A 20,446-nucleotide genomic window follows, 5' to 3' on the forward strand; every position below is an offset into this window, starting at 1 on the left:
AATAATCGATAGCCACCAGGATGAATTCGTGTCGTTTGAAGCGTGAGGATAAATTTTCCCGATGATATCTATTCCCCATGTCGAGAATGGCCATGGTGAAGTCATGTTGTAAAGTAGAGATGCTGGGGTGTGCTTCAAGTTCGCGTAAACTTGACATTGATGACACTTCTTAACATATTCTACACATTCTTATTCCATATTCTGCCAATAATAGCCAAAGCGAAGGATCTTCTTAGCGAGTGCTGATCCGTTCATGTGTGGGCCACATGTTCCTGCATGTACTTCCTCCATGATCTGTGATGCTTGAGGTTGGTCGATGCATAACATGTTCTGACCGTCAAAGGAGCGTCGATATAGCTTTCCTGCGAGCACGTAGTTAGTTGCGTATTGGCGTAGAGCTCTCCTCTCTTTCTTTTGGAAGTGTGAAGGATACTCTCCATGCTCAACGTACTTCTGTAGAGGTTCGAACCAAGGTTTGGGCGCCACTTCGGTGTTGGCAATCGTCCTCTTCTCGAAGTCTCGTTTCTGTTTCTGACGAATCTTCAAAGGCTTGATTTTAATTCCTTCTGGAATTTGCGTCATGGCTGCTAACGTGGCCAAAGCGTCTGCGAATCGATTTTGACTTCTCGGAGCATGTGTGAATGTTACATGTTCAAACTTTTCTATTAAAGTCGATAAGTGTTGATGGTAGGGTTTGAGGTTGTCTCCTTTGACTTGCCATTCACCATTAGCTTGTGAAATGACTAAGTTTGAGTCTCCTACTACTTCTAGACGTCTCGCTCCTTTTTCATGAGCAATCTTCAAGCTAGAGATGCACGCTTCATACTCTGCCTCATTGTTAGTCACTTGATATTCGAGCTTGACTGAGATTGGGTTGTATGTTCCCATAGGATCGATGAGTAGTATCCCGATGCCATAACCTTGTTTTCCTGAAGCTCGATCGAATAATAGCTTCCATGTTGTAGGGTTAATAGTCATCACTTCGTCGTCTGGGAATGCTAACTCCTCTTCGTCTTCAACTTCGATTGGTTGGTCTGCGAGAAAATCTGCTACAACGCTCCCCTTGATAGATTTCTGAATTGTGTATACGATGTCGTACTCTAATATCATTATCATCCACTTAGCTAACCTCGGAGACAAAAGCGTTTTCTGGAATAAATGACGAATTGGATCGAGTCTTGATACTAACTTGACTGTGTGGGCTTGCATGTAATGCCTTAGCCTCTTAGTGACCCAAGCTAGAGCCCAACACACCTTTTCTACTGGCGAGTAATTAAGTTCGTAGCCCGTCATGCGCTTGCTTATGTAGTAGACTGCGCCTTCCATCTTTTCCTCGTTTTCTTGGGCTAGTAGACTACCCATTGCGTTTTCCGTGACTGTTAAGTATAGGATTAGCGGTATGCCTGGTCTTGGCGGCATAAGAATGGGAGGATTCTTGAGGTATCCCTTTATCTTCTCGAATGCTTTCTGACAAGCATCATCCCAAACGAATCTTTCATTTTTCCTTAAAAGTTTAAACAAAGGATCACATGTCATAGTCAACTTGTTTATGAATCGACTTATATACTGGATCTTTCCTAGAAAGCCTCGCACTTCTTTCTCGCTTCGTGGAGGTCGCATTGCCGTGATCGCTTCTATCTTGCTCGGATCAACCTCAATTCCTCTTTGTGTAATTAAGAAGCCTAACATTTTTCCTACTATCACTCCAATTGTGCACTTCTTCGGGTTGAGCCTAAGTTGGAACTTCCTGATGTGTTGTAAGAATTTGTCAAGATTTTAGATGTGCCCTTCTCGATCTTTTGATTTGACAATCATATCATCGACATAGACTTCTACCTCCTTGTGGATCATATCGTGAAAAATCATCGTGGCAGCTCGTTGATACGTTGCTCCTGCGTTCTTCAGCCCGAAAGGCATGACTCGATAACAAAATGTTCTGACTTCTGTGATGAACGTTGTCTTCTCCTTGTCTTCAGGAGCCATCAGTACTTGGTTGTAACCTGAGAATCCGTCCATGAATGATAGGAGTTGATGGCCTGCTGCATGATCCACTAGCACGTCGATGTGTGGTAGTGGAAAGTTGTCTTTAGGGCTTGCTTTGTTGAGATCCTGATAGTCTACACACACTCGGATCTTTCCATCTTTCTTTATGACTGGGACTACATTGGCGATCCATTCTGGGTAATCTACCACTTCAAGGAATCATGCGTCGAGTTGTTTCTGAACTTCCTCCTTGATATTGTCCACGATGTCTGCCTTCATTCTTCGGAGCTTCTGCTTCACCGGTTAACCTTAGGTATTGGGATGATCTTAGCGTCGATCAGATTTTGAATCTTTTGTTTGAGAGTGAAACAATAATTAGTGGAATTCCCTCTAGTCTAGTGATATCCGCACCACTCATTTGCGAACTTGCTCATTACTTTTATCCCAGATTCTGGTGTTAACGTTTGAATCAACTTCTTCTGCAACAAGTTCCTTAAGGCCTTCAACATTGACATCCCCAAGTCGTCAAATTTTCTACGAGGTGGAGTAGTAGTGGAACTCCTTGTTTGTGATGATTGTTGACTTTGTTTAGGAGAAATGAGTTCTCTTGATGATCATTTTGTCCTTGAGTTTGACGTGCTTGCATGGCTCTTGTTTTGAATAGGCCTTTCTGCATCTTTCCAACCGTCCATGAATGCCTTGCTTACCCTTTCTCTTTCTTCTCGCAAGCTTTTCGGATTAAGGGGTTCGATTGTCGCATAAGTTTCGACTTCTGTTGTGAGGTCTTCAAGTTGTTGCCCCTATTGTATCAGTGTATCACGAAGATCGTCTAGCTTTAGATGAACTGACTCATTGAACTTTCTTGGTGGGTTAGTCAATGTAAATGATGATGAATATGAGTATGTTGTGTTCAAGAAAACAAAGTCAGTTCGAAACCCTTTATTAAGTAAAACAAGCAATGCGTTGCTCGTATGCACATAATCCCTAACACGCAATAGACGCTCAATTTACCCATTCACAATGTATAACATGTAGAAAAGGATGAGTAAAATAAGAGAGTTATTTTATTAAAATCCTAAGTGTCATGGATAAAATCACAAACTCAAGTCATAAAATAAAATAAGAAAAGAAAGCAAACACCCCTCATCCTTTCGTTACAAAGTCGCTAATGTATCTTCATAAAGAGATTTACATTTCAAGCATAAAGAAATCTAGTCTAAGTCTTCGAATCTTCAAGTCTTTTCGTCTTTCTTGATCGTCTTTGTGTCTCACGCGTCATTCTTGATTAGATCTTGCGCTTAGAATCTGAGTAGTAAAGACACAAAGAAAGAAAACGAGTTACATTAGATTTTTCTTTTAGCTTTTCTAGGTTTCCTCGATTTTACTCTTTTAAAACTATTAAGTTTAGCCTCAAAATTTCGAAATTGTTCACATGTTTCAAGACATTTTAAAACTTTGAATGGATAAACTGAGCGCCTAGAAATATCTATATGCATACATGTATTTATCATATATAGTAGTCAAGTAAAGGGCTTCGTGACGTGGCTTTGTTGCTCGACAGGACGAGACGAGGCAACGGCTTGGTAGAATTGGCTTTTTGGATTTTTGTTCTAAAGTTGGAAATGGCTTAAGAGAGAGTTGTTCCACCGACAAGGATACTATCCCAAAAGGGATCTCTCGATGTAAGGGGAGCTCTCAATTGGACATCTCCCTCACCACTATTTCAAAATCCCTCATTTTCAATAGTAGGGGATATTTAAAAAGAAGAGAGGGTTAATCCGGGTTTTTTCCTGTTGTTTTTTCTCAACTCTCAAATCACACAAAAGCCTTCAAGGCATAGGGTTGAGGGTGTCATTTACATTGACTACCCTTAGCACATAAAATATAGATGTATAGGCTTCGTCCAATGACGTATACCTTATACTATCTTCACATCGGAGCCCCAGAGCTCATGCACATTAAGAAAACAAATTATTTTTTCCCGGGGAATAACATTAAAGTGTAAAATATATTTTTTAAATTGGCCAAAATTGTTTTTTCAAGTTAAGCATCAAAATGTCCCCAGTAGAGTCGCCAGAAAACTGTACGCGTTTAAAAACGTTTGCCCCAAAAATGATTTTCTTGACTTTTAAGAAATAAATATAACATATAAAAATCTCTTAAACAAAATTGAAATAAAATCAAATTGGTGAATTGTTTAAAAACCAGTTTGTGACCAAAGAGTCGCCACCTAAATTTTTATAAAACTAGGAAAATAAATTATTTGGCATGTAAAACAATAACGCCTTTGAAAAAGAAATTCTTTAAAGGTTCGGTGCTTGGTTACACGTGAAAACGGACTTTTGGCGCTATGTCTCACATGCCTGTTAAAAAACAGTCTCTACTTTAACAATTTTAACCCTTAAAAAAAATATTATTATACTTTACATTTTAGACATTTTGGATCCTACCATACATCTTAATGTTAAGGATTATAAAATAAATAAAATAAAATAAAAATAAAAAATAAAATAAAATAAAAGCAGATTGCTTCTTTGCTTTGGTTTTGGTTTTAAAATTTTTTTAGGTCAATGACCTTTATATACATTAAGTTTTTTTTATTTAGATTACATATTTACAACAAGAAAAGTAAAAATCATAAACACCTATCAAAATAGAAAGCTTAAAGAAACAATATATGGAATTAAAAAAAAAAGAAAAGCAAAAAAAAAAAGATTGAAATTCAAATTCAAGAAGAAAAAAAAAGACAAAAGAGCTTACAATAGGGCTGCTCTTTTGATGTTAAGGGTGATATTTAATCTAAGATTTCCTAAGCAAATCTTGTGACCAACTTAACGAGTGGTGTTTGCTTAGAATTTTCAAGCAGCCTAGAGATAGAAAGGTGAAGGTGAAGGTCCAAAGTTGAAGTCCCTTTGCTAGGGTGTTAAGAGGGGTATTTATAGGCAAAGCTATGAAACCCTAGGGCCCAAAGGCCCATTTAACAATTGACCGTTGGAAAGAAAACTATTTTAAACATTTACAAATGTTTAAAATAATGGAGTAATCTCCACTTGACATGTCACTAAATCAAGTTTTCAATCCAATGAGATTTAATCTTTATTTAATAATGATGTATTACTTGGTCATTTTAATTTAAAAAATAACCAAGTCTTCAATCTTTTCTTCGAAACTTTCTCTTTTGCCACTTCCTCCTCTTTTTTAGCAACTTCTTTTATTTTCTTTTGACCGCACATGATAGAATCGTCATTTCAAGATTTGTGGTTGTCACCATCAAGAAGATGACCGTTGCCTTCACCTAACTCTTTTAACATTTGATTTCATGGGTCGAATCTTGGGCATGGGTCGGTCCATTAGTCGGGTGACCGGTCGGATCCGTCAATTGGATCCTTTCCTTGGCCTTACTTTGGGTTGATTTGTCTTTGATTTGGATCTTCCTATCTCTATTCACAAATCTGATCTGGATCTTGCATGTGGATCTTGGATTGACCCATTTCCCTTTATCCTACAAAAGAAATAAAATTAAAACAAACAATTAAAAAAAAAGCAATTGTATTATTATTAATTATTCATATTTCTAACGAACAATTATAATTATAATAAAATACTAACTAACTTAATCAAATTGCAAAATCTAATCTAACTAATCTAATTAAAAGAAAACAAAATATACCTAACGAAATTTTATAAAAATTATAAAACGCTAATATATATTTTGTAAATAATTTTTTTAATTTTTATTTTTTATAAATACCCAAGGTAATTAATTAAATAAAACCTTGAATATTTTAAGTATAATAACTTCTCTAAGTGTTGTAACATAGACAAATTACTACCTTAACTTTATTTAGGAATCCAAAATCAATTATTTTCAAAAACTCAATTGTTCTAAAAATAATCGTCTTTAATATAAATCATGCAATGAGTCCGTAAATGAATTCGAGAAAATTTTATAGACTCAGATTTATGAAAAGCATAAACTATAAAATTAGGTGTGAAAAATGAGTGTCTACAATGTTATATTTATTTCTTAAAAGTCAAGAAAATCATTTTTGGGGCAAACGTTTTTAAACGCGTACAGCTTCCTTCATAACTTTCTAAAATTAGTCATCGCTTGAGAATTAGTTTTGTTAAAACTTACTGCAATCTTGTTTGTAATGAATATGACACTGGTATAATATGTTATTATTATTGGTATAATATGTTATTATTATACGAATGATTTTTCATGTTCCTGTCTTGTCATTTTGCAACACTACCTATAATTATGGATACATTTTCAAGGAAAATAAGGGAACACTCCTATTTAGCTAGTTTCTGGTATCAGAATCCGTCCATCATGGGATACTCAATCTATCTTTCATTTCCGTGAAAAAAAATGTTGTTAATGTGATAATTTTGTAAGAAATATCAACTCTCAAATAAGACTACTACCTTTAGTTAGGCATAACCCTCACTAAATGTAGCAGAAATAAACTCACTTTATTTTTATTTTTATTGGAAGGGGAAAGAAACATCATAAAAATTAAATATCCATCCTAGGCTTAGGCATTTAAATAATGTTAACTTCATGTAGATAAACAACAAAAAAAAGCTAAAGACATACTTCATTTTCCAAAATCCATCTTTTCTTTTGGCATGTCATTCGTGGATTCAACATGGCAAAAGAACCACTATTGTCGCACTTATAATCAAAATTGTAATTCTAAAGCCCCAAATCATAATATTGTTCTAAAAAGCATCCATGGTGCTCCAAAGTTTTTCCTATTTTTCATCTTTTTTGATGGGGGGAGAGCAAACTTAAATGTTGATTACTTCCAACTTCTGATTAGACATTGAATCGGAACAGCATTACATCCCCTTCTTGTACAATGTAATCTTTCCCCTCCGATTTCAACTGCAGTTACGGAAATCTCATCAAATAACTCATCTAAACCATTTATTGCAGCTCTTAGAAGATCGTGCAAATCTAAGAGTATGTATACTCACCAGTCCTTTCTCCCTAGCCGCCGCAAATGAGCCTGACTTAACAAAATCATCATAGGCAACCTATAGATAAGTAAACCCACACAATTATCGGACAGTACAAGTTTGACACAACATTCAGACAAGTCAAGAAAGACACTGTTGAAGCCATATAAGAGAATAATTTAAAGTATGCCTCCCAAAGGAATGATCTTGGATAGCCAAATACTGTTGCTATCAGCTAAGTCATGTTATGGTTATTTCACTCAGAGCGACAATTAAGTTAACATCCAGAATGAATTATAGCTTTCTCACTCACCGTTTCTGCCCTAATGAAACCCTTTTCAAAGTCAGAGTGAATTACACCAGCAGCTTGAGGAGCAGTCATTCCTGAAAGGAAATGAATTCTTCCATCAATAATATCACAACAGTGAAATCGTTATCGCAGAAAATGATAAATGTTTGTAAGCAATACTAATACTGGATCCACAATCTCAACTAGAACCAATTAACAGCAAAGGAATCTGGAAAAAAAAAACAATTTGACTAAACAACAGAGTTTCAATCAGTTGAAAAGAAAAATTCAATTGGAAGCTAACCTGCAAGTATAGTCCATGCTTTTGTTTCCTGCAAACAAACATAAGAAAAACTTATAGAACTTAATTTGCAACAAATATTCACAGGCAAGATGGCGCATTCAAAATAAACTTCAGGAGAAAAGCATTTCTGAGTTACTTCACCTTCTCACCAGATGTAAAATAAGTACGAAGTCCTAGGAGGGAATATGTTGTTCTAATAAGATTACCAAGGCCACTTTCATTGACACCAAGTGACTTCAAATATTCTGTTCTTTCTTCAAGTGGAAGTTCAGAAAGCTCTGATTCAACCTGTCATTATTATCTCACTGTACTTCATTTTATTTGTCACTTAACAATTACTGATATAGTTACACCATTCAAATGTTTCTAATGAAGTATTTACTGCTCAAGGACATCACCATACCTGTGCCGAAATTGTAACCATCCCAGACTGCAACTCAGATGCAAGGCTCATCAAATTTTGGACATAAGGATTTCTTTCCGCCTCAGCTAGATCAGATTCTGCCACATTGGCCACATATATAACATGTTTCATAGTTAATAAGTAAAGATGCTTTATAGCATCCTTCTCAATATCTGTTAATACTACTGATCGTGCTGGCTTTCCATCCATTAGAGCTGCCTGAATTCTTTCGAGGGCTGCCCTTTCAGCTTCTTCCTGAAATTAGTTAAGATAACACATTCAGAAACCTAATCAATGATGAATTCGTGAGGTTGAATCACTGAAGCACTTTGGAAGTTTGGTGTGAATTTACCTTTACTTTTGACGGTGAATCTTTGACTTTTCCTTTCTTGAGTTTCTCCATTCTTTTCTCAATCTGCATTTTTGTACAAGAAATAAATTACTGCTATCAGCTGAACTTATAGAAACTTGTATAGTTGTAAGTTTCTATCTACCAAGAAAGTGATTCCAATACATGAGGGATTATTTACCATGTGTATTAACATAGTTATCACAAAGACTACTTCTAATAAATACAAACACTGTGACATGGCTTATTATTTGTTCGGCAATATCAACACAAGAGCTTAGATGAATTGTGCCCTTAAAACGGATCGGTTGGAAGTCGCCGAGGTTGGAAGAGAAGAATTCACGCCTGTTATCGGTTTTGAAGGCTTGAAATTGGTTTGGATTAAAACGGATAAATATTTGAAGATTTGACAAACTTCAGATTTTTCCTTCATTAGGAAGAGCCAAGTGAGCGAGTGTGCCGATAAAGATCACAAACCATCGTTTACCATTTCAAAAGTTAGTGTAGGCGGGTCACCACGTTGCTATGAATTAATGAGAATGGTTTAGAGGGCATGTCATGTTTGGTTGAAAGGATCGAGTGTGTTTTTCAAATTGACAAGTGTCACAATGGAAATAAGTAGTGGTTTCATTGATAAATAGGGTTCGGAAGTTAACGTTTGAACGCATTTTGTGCTCTTTTTAATAAATGTTGACATTTTCAAAAAAAAAAAAAGGTTCAAAGTAGTTTAGCTAAATACAAAAAAAAATGGGATGTAGTCTACAATGATTCAACATTATTTCAGCACGTTTGCTTGAAAGAAAAGTTGAATAACCTAAAACATTCTCTATAGGTGGGCTAGGTTGCAAGATGTAGAGTCTCGAACACAACTTAACATTCTAGTATGATCCATGGTATGAACACTTTCGTCTCAGCCATATAAAATATTCAGAAATATCCAAAATGCTAGATGTCTTAAGGATACTGTTGCTATATTCTTTAGGGAAAATAGAACCCCTTATCAGATAGACTAAAGAGGGAAGAAACATCAACTGAAACTTTGAAGCTAGATAGAAATGAAGAAAGAAACGTCGACTGAAACTTTGAAGATAGATAGAAATCAAGGTTGCCATGATGAATGCCGATGGAGCTCTTCTATGACAAAAAAAATGGGACAAAATTTGAATCAGAGAATGGAAGAAGTTGGTTTGGAATCACAAAGTGGTTTCACGACACCCATTCATCCTCTAACTCAACTTCCATGGAAGATTTTCTACGAGTAGGGGTGTAAGACCAGCAACTAACATTATCTCGTATACAAGAGAACTTAAGGGGGAGGTCATGCCACAAATAATACAAGGAGACATATCATAAGAGCTACAAACTAGCATGCATTAGACTGAAGCTAGCGAAAAGGTAGTTGTAATTGACAATCATGTAACTAAATAACAGGTTGTGTAGCTTGTAAAAGTTATACCAATGCCCTATATAGTTAGAATAATAGTAGTAGTTTTGATTGTATCAATCTCTCCTTTGTTGATTTAAAGTCTTCTCCCTTCCACTATTGTTGTATCTTTAACTGTTCCTTTATTATTTGTTTGAATATCTTCTAGACTCCTCACAGACACATACAAAGTGTGGCTAATTTATGACACAAATGTTTACAAGGTTACCAATCAAATTAAATTGAATGAAATATGCAAATCAAATTAAATTAGCCATATCTATTATTTGCCCCTATTTTAAAACATCAATTAACCTAAGAAGACTATATCACAATAGAAACTGAATATACAGGTGGTTGTTGGCTTGTAATGGGATGAGAATTTTCGATCTTATTGACAATCAAAATTCTTACTTTTTTCTTTTCTTTTCTCTCCTCCTTTGTAACGTTTGAATGCATCTTGCGCCCTATGTAACATTTTTCAAAAAAAATAAACTGAATATACATAATTTTTTAAAAAGATCAACCTTTAATTAAAAGAAGTGCAAAATGCGTTCAAACGTTACAAATGGGAGGGAAAAACAAAGCAACAAATAAAAAACAACGTAAATAAAAAATTCTTATCCCGTACAACTCCCTTTTCCGAATTGAAACGAACGTGTAACATTAATCATTTGAGACGGTCGTACCCAAATTTTTTCTTTTAAAAAACTATTCTATTTCTTTCTTTCCATATCGTTCATCACATGATGACGGAATTTTGTTTCCGTCGTTAATGTTGTTGCTAGAACTCCAGTTAATCCATTTAAGCCAAAGTCAGCGACAATTGTTGATGTATCCCACTAAAAATGAAGGAGGTTCTGTAGAAGAGTCCACATGCTCTTCGCAAGGTCGCAATGAGAAGAATTTAATCAATTAGTTCTTCGTTCTTCAAACAAATATTGCACCTACTAGCTAGATAAATTCCTTTCTTTTTCAATATGTTAGATGTCAAAGACTCATCCGTTGATAGATTCTCAGCCAAAGAATGAGGTTCTTGATGGAATTTTTGTTTTCCACATAAACTGGGATGGGTATTTGGGAGTGACAATGTGGTAAATATAAGGGAAAATTACTCTGATCGCTTACTTTTTAGCCATAAAATTATTTTTTAAAACAAATCATCCCTCAAACTTTAAAAACGGGTCACCAATGGCCCTTCTATCATTTTTTTTCGTTAAAAATAAAGGCTCTAACTAATAGCCGTTCAACTATTATAATTGTTGATTTTTGACCCGACAATAATCTAAATAGGGTTACCTAAGTCTTTGCCCCGTTCTTCCATTTCAAACACGTGATTTCATTTGTCTCTGTTTGATGTCATGATGGCTTCTCCATTGTTGCAGGTCCTATGTATTTCCTGTCATATGATTGCCACTTTTTTTGTGTGTCTTATAATTTGCTCCTCTTTCCGATTACATGCTTAGATTTCATTATATTACTTTAAGTTGTGAAGAAGACAACAACATTCTTATATTTAAATCTACAGGACCGATTGGAAAGACTTGAAACCTTGCTTGTATAGAAGGAAGGTAATCCGATGACTATGAAAATATGAATGAGTTCTTCTTATACAGATGAAAAGGGCTTTGATTATGGGAATTCGGAATTAAAGTTGGTTAAAGAGCTCCAGTCAAAGCTTGAAGTTGTAGTACAAGCTGAGGCAACTCTAAAGAAAAAGAAAAGGTAATTTTGTTTTGTTTGTCTGTTGAATTGGAATTCACTACCGTTATCTAATTAGGGCTTTTGATTTAATAAGCGTTTACATTTTATGATCTTATAACATCTAACTTATAGGGCTAAAAGTCAACAATCATAATAGTTAGAGGCCTTTAGTTAGAGTCGTTGTTTTAACGGAAAAATTGACAGAAGAGTCATTGGTGACCTTCTAAAAGTTTGAGGGGCGATTTGTTTTAAAAATAATTTGAGGGCTAAAAATAAGCGATCTGGGTAATTGGAGGATCACCTAGATAATTTGCCCTAAATGTAACTAGTCTTGAAATCAAGAGAACCGGTCAGAAAAAACTTGTCGTCGGTCTCCAGGTGAATCGAAACATGGATAAGAGTATCCACGAGAAGAGTCTCCCCTCCTCTTCGATAGAAAGTCATATAGTTAAGGGGATTCTCCAAACAATTTGATTAGTTGTGAGACGAAAACAACTATCTTCATTCTTACTAGAGATTTTAAAAAGGTCACGGAAGGAGTCTGACAATTTTCCGCTAGGGTGTCACTGATCATTCCAAAAATTGATTTTCTTACCATTGCCCACCGAGAAAATGAGAAGAAAATGAGAAGGGAGTGAAACTTCTCCAATGTTTTAGTGATACAACCCCAGAGATTCTACCCCTAAACTTTCTCCCAGAAAGAGACATTCATTCGTTGTCTCGAAGTCCGTACTTGGCGATGATTGCTTTCTTACATAGGCTTGCATTGTCGTTGAGAAACCTCCACCACCATTAACAAAGTAGCGAAGTGTTAATAAAGGAAAAGTCTTTGATTCTGAGCCCGCCATCAACAACGTCAACCTTCGTTGTGTCTCATCTCACCAAAGGAAATTTCTAATGGTTTTGTGTCCATTTTGTTGGGCACTGAGGTAGGGATAGGAAAGAGGGACATATTGAATGTTAGGATTGTGGCGAGAGAATTCTTTATGAGAATCAACATGCCGCCTTTAGAGAGAAGTTTGTTCATCCAAAGAGTCAGTCTGATCCTCATTTTCTCGAGATAGGATTCCAAATCTCCTTGCAACTGAATTTGGTGACGAGATACTTCGATAGGAGAAAACCAGATTTAAACCCCAGAATGCCGACAACTGACTGAGTGTTAGGAACATTACCAATGAAAAAAAGCTTAGACTTTTCTTTATTAATCTTCAACCATGAGCACGCCTCAATAAGAATAAGGTTTTTTCGAAGAGAATTGAGGTTTTTCTTTGTACACTTAGTAAGACAAAATGTGTCATTGACAAAAAAGTAAGTGAGATATGCAGTTGGACATTCTCGTTGTTCCCATATTAACCCCCTTGAAAAGGCTAGCATTGATGGCTCTCTCAAACAACTTTGACAATCCTTCCATGACACCGTGAAAAGGTGGGGGTGATAAAGGATATTCTTGTCTAAGCCCCCTCCAGCTTTTGAAAAACCATCAATATAAACTCCATTATAATGATTGAAGGCGATTATAATAGAACTTCATCAATATAAACTCCATTATAATGATTGGAGGCAAATCAGAAATGGCAAAACAATGTTATGGAATCGTGTAAGTGGAAAATAAAGGTATGGTTATTCTAGTTTATTCATTTTTTAGAATGAGATCTCTTTTCGACTTAAAACCAAAACTTGTTTACAATTTTGAATTATAAACTTAAGTTTAGATAAGTTTTAACTAATGATTAGAATCTCAATGACATCTGAACTATTTAGACGCACTTCATAAGCTCTCCTAAAGGATCCAGAATCTTCAAAATTCCATAATAAATAAAACAGAGAGGCAGGACGAGAGCAAAACAAATTCATTAGAGCAATCAACTCCATTCTTCCTTAGCTCATGATGTTCATATAGTAAACAAAGTTATGTGTCCTGAATATAAATAAGAGATTCAGAAGTCAGGGTGATTATTATAAAGGCCGGCAATTATAACAAGACATGATCAACTTTTGATCAGCCCTATCCAATTTCCTTTAACCCTTCCATCTGTTAGTATCTGAAGCTGATGATGCAAAACCAAATCTAACAGTATACCTGATCCAGATCTGAAAAGATCAACTCTAAGTTGATAACATCAACATCTGACTTTGGATCAACAATGCCGCTCACATGAACTATGTCATTATCTTCAAAACACCTTACAACCTGAAACATAAAAAATAAAAATAAAAGAAAGTAGAACATAATAAAGATGCGAGCAAATGGACTATGGATAACAATCAAACAATTGTGAACATAAGAATAATTATAGCTTCATTAATGCCAACAATTCTTTCAAAGTCTAGGACAAAGGATTTCAAAAAAAAAATGTAGATTTAACTATAGAAAGACCTGAAGTATGGAGTCCACTTCACGAATATGTGATAAGAACTTATTTCCCAAACCCTGCAACAAAGAGACCTTTAGTAAAGAGCGTCTAGGTTAACCAAATAAAACAAAGTAAAAGCACACCAGACCTAAAGTGTGTTTTTATGAGAAAGAAATCATCACCACTAAATTAAATCAGGAATCGAACCTCCCCCTTACTAGCCCCTTTCACAAGGCCTGCAATATCTACAAATTCTATGGAAGCTGGAACTGCTCTTTGAGATTTACTAAGATCAGATAGCACATGGAGACGAGGATCTGGTACAGCAACTATCCCCACATTTGGCTCTATTGTACAAAAAGGGAAGTTAGCAGCTTGGGCTTTACCATTTTCGACCTGCAATAATAGCATATCTTGAGAAAGGAAAGGAAGTGACTTTTCCTGGGGACAATTTGAACAGTTTGAAAGGCTCTTTGAACAGTGTGGTTAATATCATTGATCATCATCAATAGATTAAATAAATTTAACACCAATTTGAAGACAAGGTATCCAGCATGACTAGAGAGAAATAATTTATCCATGAGCACAAAATGAAACATTAAGAATTAGTGTGCTTCCAAATTTTCAGTCTCCAGTATGTTTGTTTTATACCTATATCTCCACAAACAACCAATAAAAACTGGCCTCATAAGAACCAAAAGATTCCATCATCATCCCAGGCAAGAGAAACTGTAAACTTATTTTCCTAGACAGGATCGTGTAAATCGTGTTACTGCTGGTTCATGTTCTCAAAACAGGTGTTCCATTGATTGAGTGATGAAATTTCTCCATACAAATTTATCCTGGCAGATGATAGTAACTTTCTGAAATGTGAATTCTACAAATGGTACTTTTTTAAGAATCATCTCGAGGTGATATTCTAGAAAAATGCATATTTTTTAATTGGCAACATGATGGGCTAAAGAGAGAGAGGGAGGGAATAGGGGCAAGAAGTTGAACTTACAACGGCATTAAAGAGAGTTGATTTTCCGACGTTGGGAAGGCCGACGATTCCGGCTTTGAGGCTCATGCTTATTTTTGTGGAGTTGCGTCTCCTGGAGGCAAGGAAGTAGGAGGTTTGTGCGATGTTCCGCCAAGGTAAGGTGGGGTTCTGCAAAAAGGAAGAGGATTTGAATTGAAGAGCCAATGAAGGAATGAGGTGATGGCATGTAGCTCTGGCCATTTGCAACAGGAGTAGAGTAGAGTAGAGAGCAGGTTGCCGCGTCGTTTGGGCAGTTGGACTTGTTCAACTGGGACTGGAAAATGAAAATGGCAGCAGTCTCCTCCACCGCCGCTCTTGTTGTTGTTGCCTTCCAGCAGCAGCCGATCGATGATGATAAGAAAGGTTCTAAAAATAATAATTATTATTATTATTATTATTGTTGTTGTTTCAAGGTGCCTAAAATTCTAAAATATAATAATTTTTATTAAAAAAAGAAAGAAAAAAAAGTCTAAATTAAATATAAATTTAATTTTTTTAAAAACCTAGAACAAACCTAATAATAAATAAGATGAGAAAGAACCCCTTTTCTTCTTCTACCGTACCTACCTACCTACATACATAGTATCATCCATCGGGGGCAGGAAGGACTTTCTTTCTGATCAATCGCCGCCGCAGAGAGAGAGAGAATGTCATCGTCCTCAAGCAGCGGACTTACATTCAAGCTCCATCCTTTGGTGATACTTAATATATCTGATCACTACACCAGATTGAAGTGCCAATCACACCCCTCGCTTGCAGCCATTAACGCCGTCGAGGTTGCTTCTCCGTCTCAGTCTACTCCACCTAGGGTCTTTGGTTGCGTCATCGGTGTCCAGAGAGGAAGGACTGTCGAGATCTTCAACAGCTTTGAGCTTCTCTTTGATCCTTCCACCCACGCATTGGACCGATCCTTCTTGGAGAAAAAGCAAGAGCTCTGTATGTGTTCTCTCATACTTATATTATGTAACCTTGATGAATGTATGTCAATCATCCTCAAGTATGCCATTTTTATGTTTGGTCCAGATAAGAAAGTCTTCCCCAATTTCTATATACTTGGATGGTATTCTACTGGGAATGAGGTTCAAGAGTCCGATATGCATATTCATAAAGCCGTAAGTTTTAGATCCACTCAACATATGGAATTTGATCTTTCTTTATGCTCCATCCATTATTGCAACTATTATGTTTTCTGCCTCATCTGGTCATCATTTCCTTTTTCTTATTTGCTTGCCCCTTCTTTGCGAATGTGCAAATTACACAGTGTTATGTAGCTTTGGTATCTCGTAGGCTAATTGGCCCACAGTACATGACTAGCATAGTTGGAACTAGCTATACGATCACTTTTATCCATGACAAACCCTAGTATGCGTTGTATACTTTTTTTGGTAACTGCAGATATTTTTTCTACCAAAATTGAGTGCATTTGCTGAATTATAAAATCTTGGTCACGTGGATTTGAGTGTTTGAGTAAATTTGGCTTCACCTTATATCGAGTAGATTTCAGTGCTGGATATAATAGCCAAGCCCTAGGAAGGTTATGTCTCCCAATAGATGGACAAAAAGGAAGGTTAGCCAAGCCCTAGGAAGCTATGGGTGGAGTCATTGAAGAACTGGACTGACAATACAGGGACTGAAATCACTAGTTATTTGAGTTTATTCTTGCCACCACTTATTTTTTGGGTTTTGCAACTTGCTGGCCAGTACTTTACCACATCCATGTTACAATTTTTTTAGCCATGTTAATATATTGGAAATGATACACTGCTCTTGCAGTTTTTATCTTCTTTCTTGTAATGCTTTCTTATTTTGTGCCATGGTCTATTTCTTCTTTACTGCATTTATTCCATTGAATATTTTAATAGATGCTTCATTTTGACAGTTGATGGATATCAATGAGAGTCCAGTGTATGTCCTTCTCAATCCTTCCATCAATCACACACAAAAGGATCTCCCAGTGACTATCTATGAAAGTGGTGAGTGTCCTAGACTGGTTTGATACATCCCATATATATCATTTTCAGATATGGAATGTACAATCTCATTAATCGGTTTTCTATTAGCATTTTTTGTATCCGTTGATGTACTGATAGCCGGACTTGCCAATAAGTAGTAGTACTCCTCAACATGTGAGACAAATTTTGTTTTGCTCTAATGCAGTTTCATGCTTTTCTTTCAGTGTCAAACCTCATAAAATAGTAATCTCAATTTGTTTATGCCAACTGGAAATGTTGTTACATTGCAAACTTATGCATACTCTTACCTATTTGTTATTCTCACACCTTAATGAACATAGTATTGCAGCAAGCCATTCTGTTGTCATTAACTAATGACTGTTATCTTCCTTGCAATAATGGGTAATCTCACCATTCAAATGCATATTCCTGAACCAATGCTTTTTTTTTTTGCATCCTTCTTGAGTTATTTTGAAATATAGTTTTCAGTTTTCACTATTCCTGTAAAGATAAATAAAACATCAGCCAGGGTGCGATTACTTGCTTTCTTCCTCTGGCTACTAAATGTTTCAAATGCTGAATTAGTAGATTTTTCATTTGTTAATGAAGTTGGAGGGAACATGAAACTCAAAACTGAAGTTTTCTGTTGTAATTTATGTAGATTAAGCATTTATGATCCTATTTCATTCGATCCATTTTCCTTTTGCATGATTACGCATTTGTAGAACTAGGAAAGAATCATGATTTTACAACATGGTTACTTAATTGTACTTTTTTCTTAACATATTGTGGTTGCTATGGGATCTGTTCCTTTTTATCTCCTGTTTTCTTACGCTTCTGATGTAACTTGCCTTCTGGATGGCATGGGAAAAAAATTCAACGCTTAGAGTTGCACGTTATTGATGGAAATCCACAACTTATTTTTGTAAGATCAAGTTATACCATCGAGGTAATCTTGCTTTTACTTGATTTTCTCACTTATTCGTTATTGTATGAAAGTATTGTCACGAAGTCACTTCTCATTGCTGAATAGACTGTAGAAGCAGAACGTATATCTGTTGATCATGTTGCCCATCTTAAACCCTCTGATGGGGGTTCTGCTGCAACCCAATGTGAGCTCTATATTGTTTTTTCCTCCCTTTCAAGTGATCATGAATAATGTGTTATGGAAGAGACATTTCTTTATATGGGGGTGTCATATAATGAGATATAGAGACCACTATCTTTAATTTTTTTAATTTTTTTTGGAAGTGGCTGCCAACCTCACTGGAATACACAGTGCCATCAAGATGCTGAATAGCAGAATCAGAGTGCTTCACCACTATCTCGTTGCTATGCAGAAAGGTATTGGTATCTCCTACTCTTTTGACTAAGAGGTAAAGATTGATCTGGGCAAGACAACATAGAAACCAGGGAAAATATGTGAGACATACAAAGTCCCCCAAAAAGTGATTGCTTATTATGTCTAGAACTTCTTAGTAGGGGATATTAATATACCTTGAAGTAGAATTAGGTATAAATCTTGAACATAAAAGATAAAAGATAAAAGAATTATATTGAGATGAGTAGTGAAGAATTAATGGAGGGAGATAGAACCCTAACTGTTAGGTGAATACAATGAGAATGAGAGAGAATAGGAATTAACCGAAAAGTTTAACAAATTGATCAATAGTAGTTTGCCTTAACTGATATTTGAGTGCTTAGCCTTAACTGTTTTTTCCGTCTGAATCACTTCCTGTCAGACCCAACTGTTTTTGCTTTATTCTGTCACTAATAACTGTTACCGTACTTTCCGTCTTTATTCAATTAACTACTAGTAACTGTAACATCCACCTTAGTGCATTAGCCCTATTATCCTTTCCCCGTGTATCAGATATATCCTTGCTTATTACCAGTTCTCTCAAGTCACAACTTGGGGTGGGTGGGTGGGGGTAGCCTGATATATCTCATAACAGTGCCTCTTTTTTTGTCCGACATGCAGGTGATATTCCTTGCGAGAACTCATTGCTTAGACAAGTATCCAGTCTTTTGAGAAGATTACCAGCAATCGAGTCAGAGAAATTTCAGGATGACTTCCTAATGGTAAGGCACTTGATCATGTCAGAGAAATATATTTGATTTACTTTTCTCATCACTATTCTGGCATGTCAGATCACAATGTTGTTGTCTATTGCAGGAATATAATGACACCTTGTTGGTTGCTTACCTGGCCATGTTAACAAACTGTTCAAGGTATGAATTTAATTTTGGTTTTTATTTTTATTTTATAAGAAAAATACATCGAATGCTATCTTCTTCTCTCTGTTATTCAAATGGTTTTGGGGTTTTAAGACTCTGTGATATTGACTGACAATCAATCCCTTGTATGTTGTTCCTTGTTTGGGGGTGGATGGCAGTACGATGAATGAGCTGGTGGACAAATTGAACACTACATATGACAGGCACAGTAGAAGGGGGGGTGGACGTACGGCTTTTTTCTGAAAGCTTAATAATAATAATAATAATTGATTCTTGTTCATACTTGTGTGTGTGGCAAGACAAGATGACAAGATGACATTTCTATGAATCATTATTAATATTGTTATTACAATCCACTTTTGAGTTGGAGTGGAGGAGAGAAGGGTTACATGAATGATGATATGCATGAGGAAGAGGATTATTGATAGTCCATTGTGACTGACACGTTTTTCTCATCTCATCCATCTTTATTATTGGGGTGTGAGGATTGTAAAAGTTATTTTAGTAACTAAAGACAATAGAGTTAGTTAGTCAGTTAGTAAGATCATGATGCCCCCATCTTATCTTTTTGCATGCATGCTTATTATAATTTTGAAAATTGATCCAATTATTGATTTACATCAGTAGCACAACAATCAGTCAATCAATGTGCTGATTGAGGAATTAAGTTGTTACTAATATTAGTTATATTACTACTAGTTTTAAATTTTCCCTATGCATGCATATCCTGTCAGTCACACGTGACATGACAAGAGAGATATAATCTCTATTACTTGCCAGAGTCGTCTTGAGGAAGCTGGATCGAATAAAATGATTTTTATCCCATTCTCATTGTAGTGTTGGTTATAAAAATTAACTGCATGAGCATATCACTCCCACACATTTTTGGACTATTTTTCCTTTATATATATAGTACTCGGGATCAGTTTTGGGCTGAATATTTTATATTTAAAAATTATTGATATTAATATTTTTTATCTTAATTAACAATAATTAAATTGCTGTCTCATTTTCTTTTCTCAAATTTTATGTCTATATGATTCTTAGTGAATTTGGGGAAGAGAATTGGGTAGGTAATAACGTGTCACTACATCATTGGTTGAGGGAGAAAAAATTTATTATTTTTTTAACGAATTAAATTGTACCACGTCATTCCCTGTCATTTCTTAATTCCTCCTTATCATAGTTTAATTTTGACCTTAATATATTTTTACAATTTACATTTTTCTTTTACATATTTAATATTTGTTTACAACCTTTGGAAAGGAAAGATTGTGGAAGGGATTCTTGTTTGTTGATGGTTGAGAGAGGGAATTTTGCTTTCACTGTCGTTGTAGCTATCAGTGGGTTGATTGAGTTCTCGCCGGTTCATAATTAACTGATCGTATATAATTGTTTTAATATAATTTTGCTTTTACTGAACTCATTTTTATTTAAATAATAAAAAAAATCCAAATT

The 20,446-nt window shown here is 35.6% G+C and overlaps 2 protein-coding genes across 3 annotated transcripts; one reads left to right on the plus strand and one right to left on the minus strand.

The window, feature by feature from the left end:
- Positions 1-6,490: 6,490 nt before the first annotated feature.
- Positions 6,491-15,149, minus strand: LOC124945241 (ribosome-binding ATPase YchF). Of its 2 annotated transcripts, XM_047485637.1 has the most exons (11): positions 14,781-15,149; positions 13,985-14,173; positions 13,801-13,854; positions 13,504-13,614; positions 8,300-8,362; positions 7,948-8,202; positions 7,686-7,832; positions 7,545-7,572; positions 7,265-7,335; positions 6,970-7,029; positions 6,491-6,877 (listed from the first exon to the last, which is right to left on the minus strand). In XM_047485637.1, the coding sequence occupies exons 1-11, from the start codon at positions 14,997-14,999 to the stop codon at positions 6,809-6,811; spliced, it is 1,266 nt and encodes a 421-aa protein (XP_047341593.1). In that variant the 5' UTR covers positions 15,000-15,149; the 3' UTR covers positions 6,491-6,808. The 2 variants fall into 2 exon arrangements, with proteins under 2 accessions (XP_047341593.1, XP_047341594.1); XM_047485638.1 differs by lacking the exon at positions 13,504-13,614.
- A 217-nt stretch (positions 15,150-15,366) lies between these two features.
- Positions 15,367-19,520, plus strand: LOC124946168 (COP9 signalosome complex subunit 6a-like). Its single transcript, XM_047486738.1, has 9 exons — positions 15,367-15,734; positions 15,822-15,910; positions 16,678-16,771; positions 17,638-17,699; positions 17,784-17,862; positions 18,002-18,094; positions 18,732-18,832; positions 18,927-18,982; positions 19,147-19,520. Exons 1-9 carry the CDS (start codon positions 15,446-15,448, stop codon positions 19,229-19,231), a joined length of 948 nt encoding a protein of 315 aa, XP_047342694.1. The 5' UTR covers positions 15,367-15,445; the 3' UTR covers positions 19,232-19,520.
- The last annotated feature ends 926 nt before the right edge of the window (positions 19,521-20,446 follow it).

Source organism: Impatiens glandulifera, chromosome 7, assembly GCF_907164915.1.
Source record: "Impatiens glandulifera chromosome 7, dImpGla2.1, whole genome shotgun sequence".
Classification (NCBI taxonomy): Eukaryota; Viridiplantae; Streptophyta; class Magnoliopsida; order Ericales; family Balsaminaceae; genus Impatiens; species Impatiens glandulifera.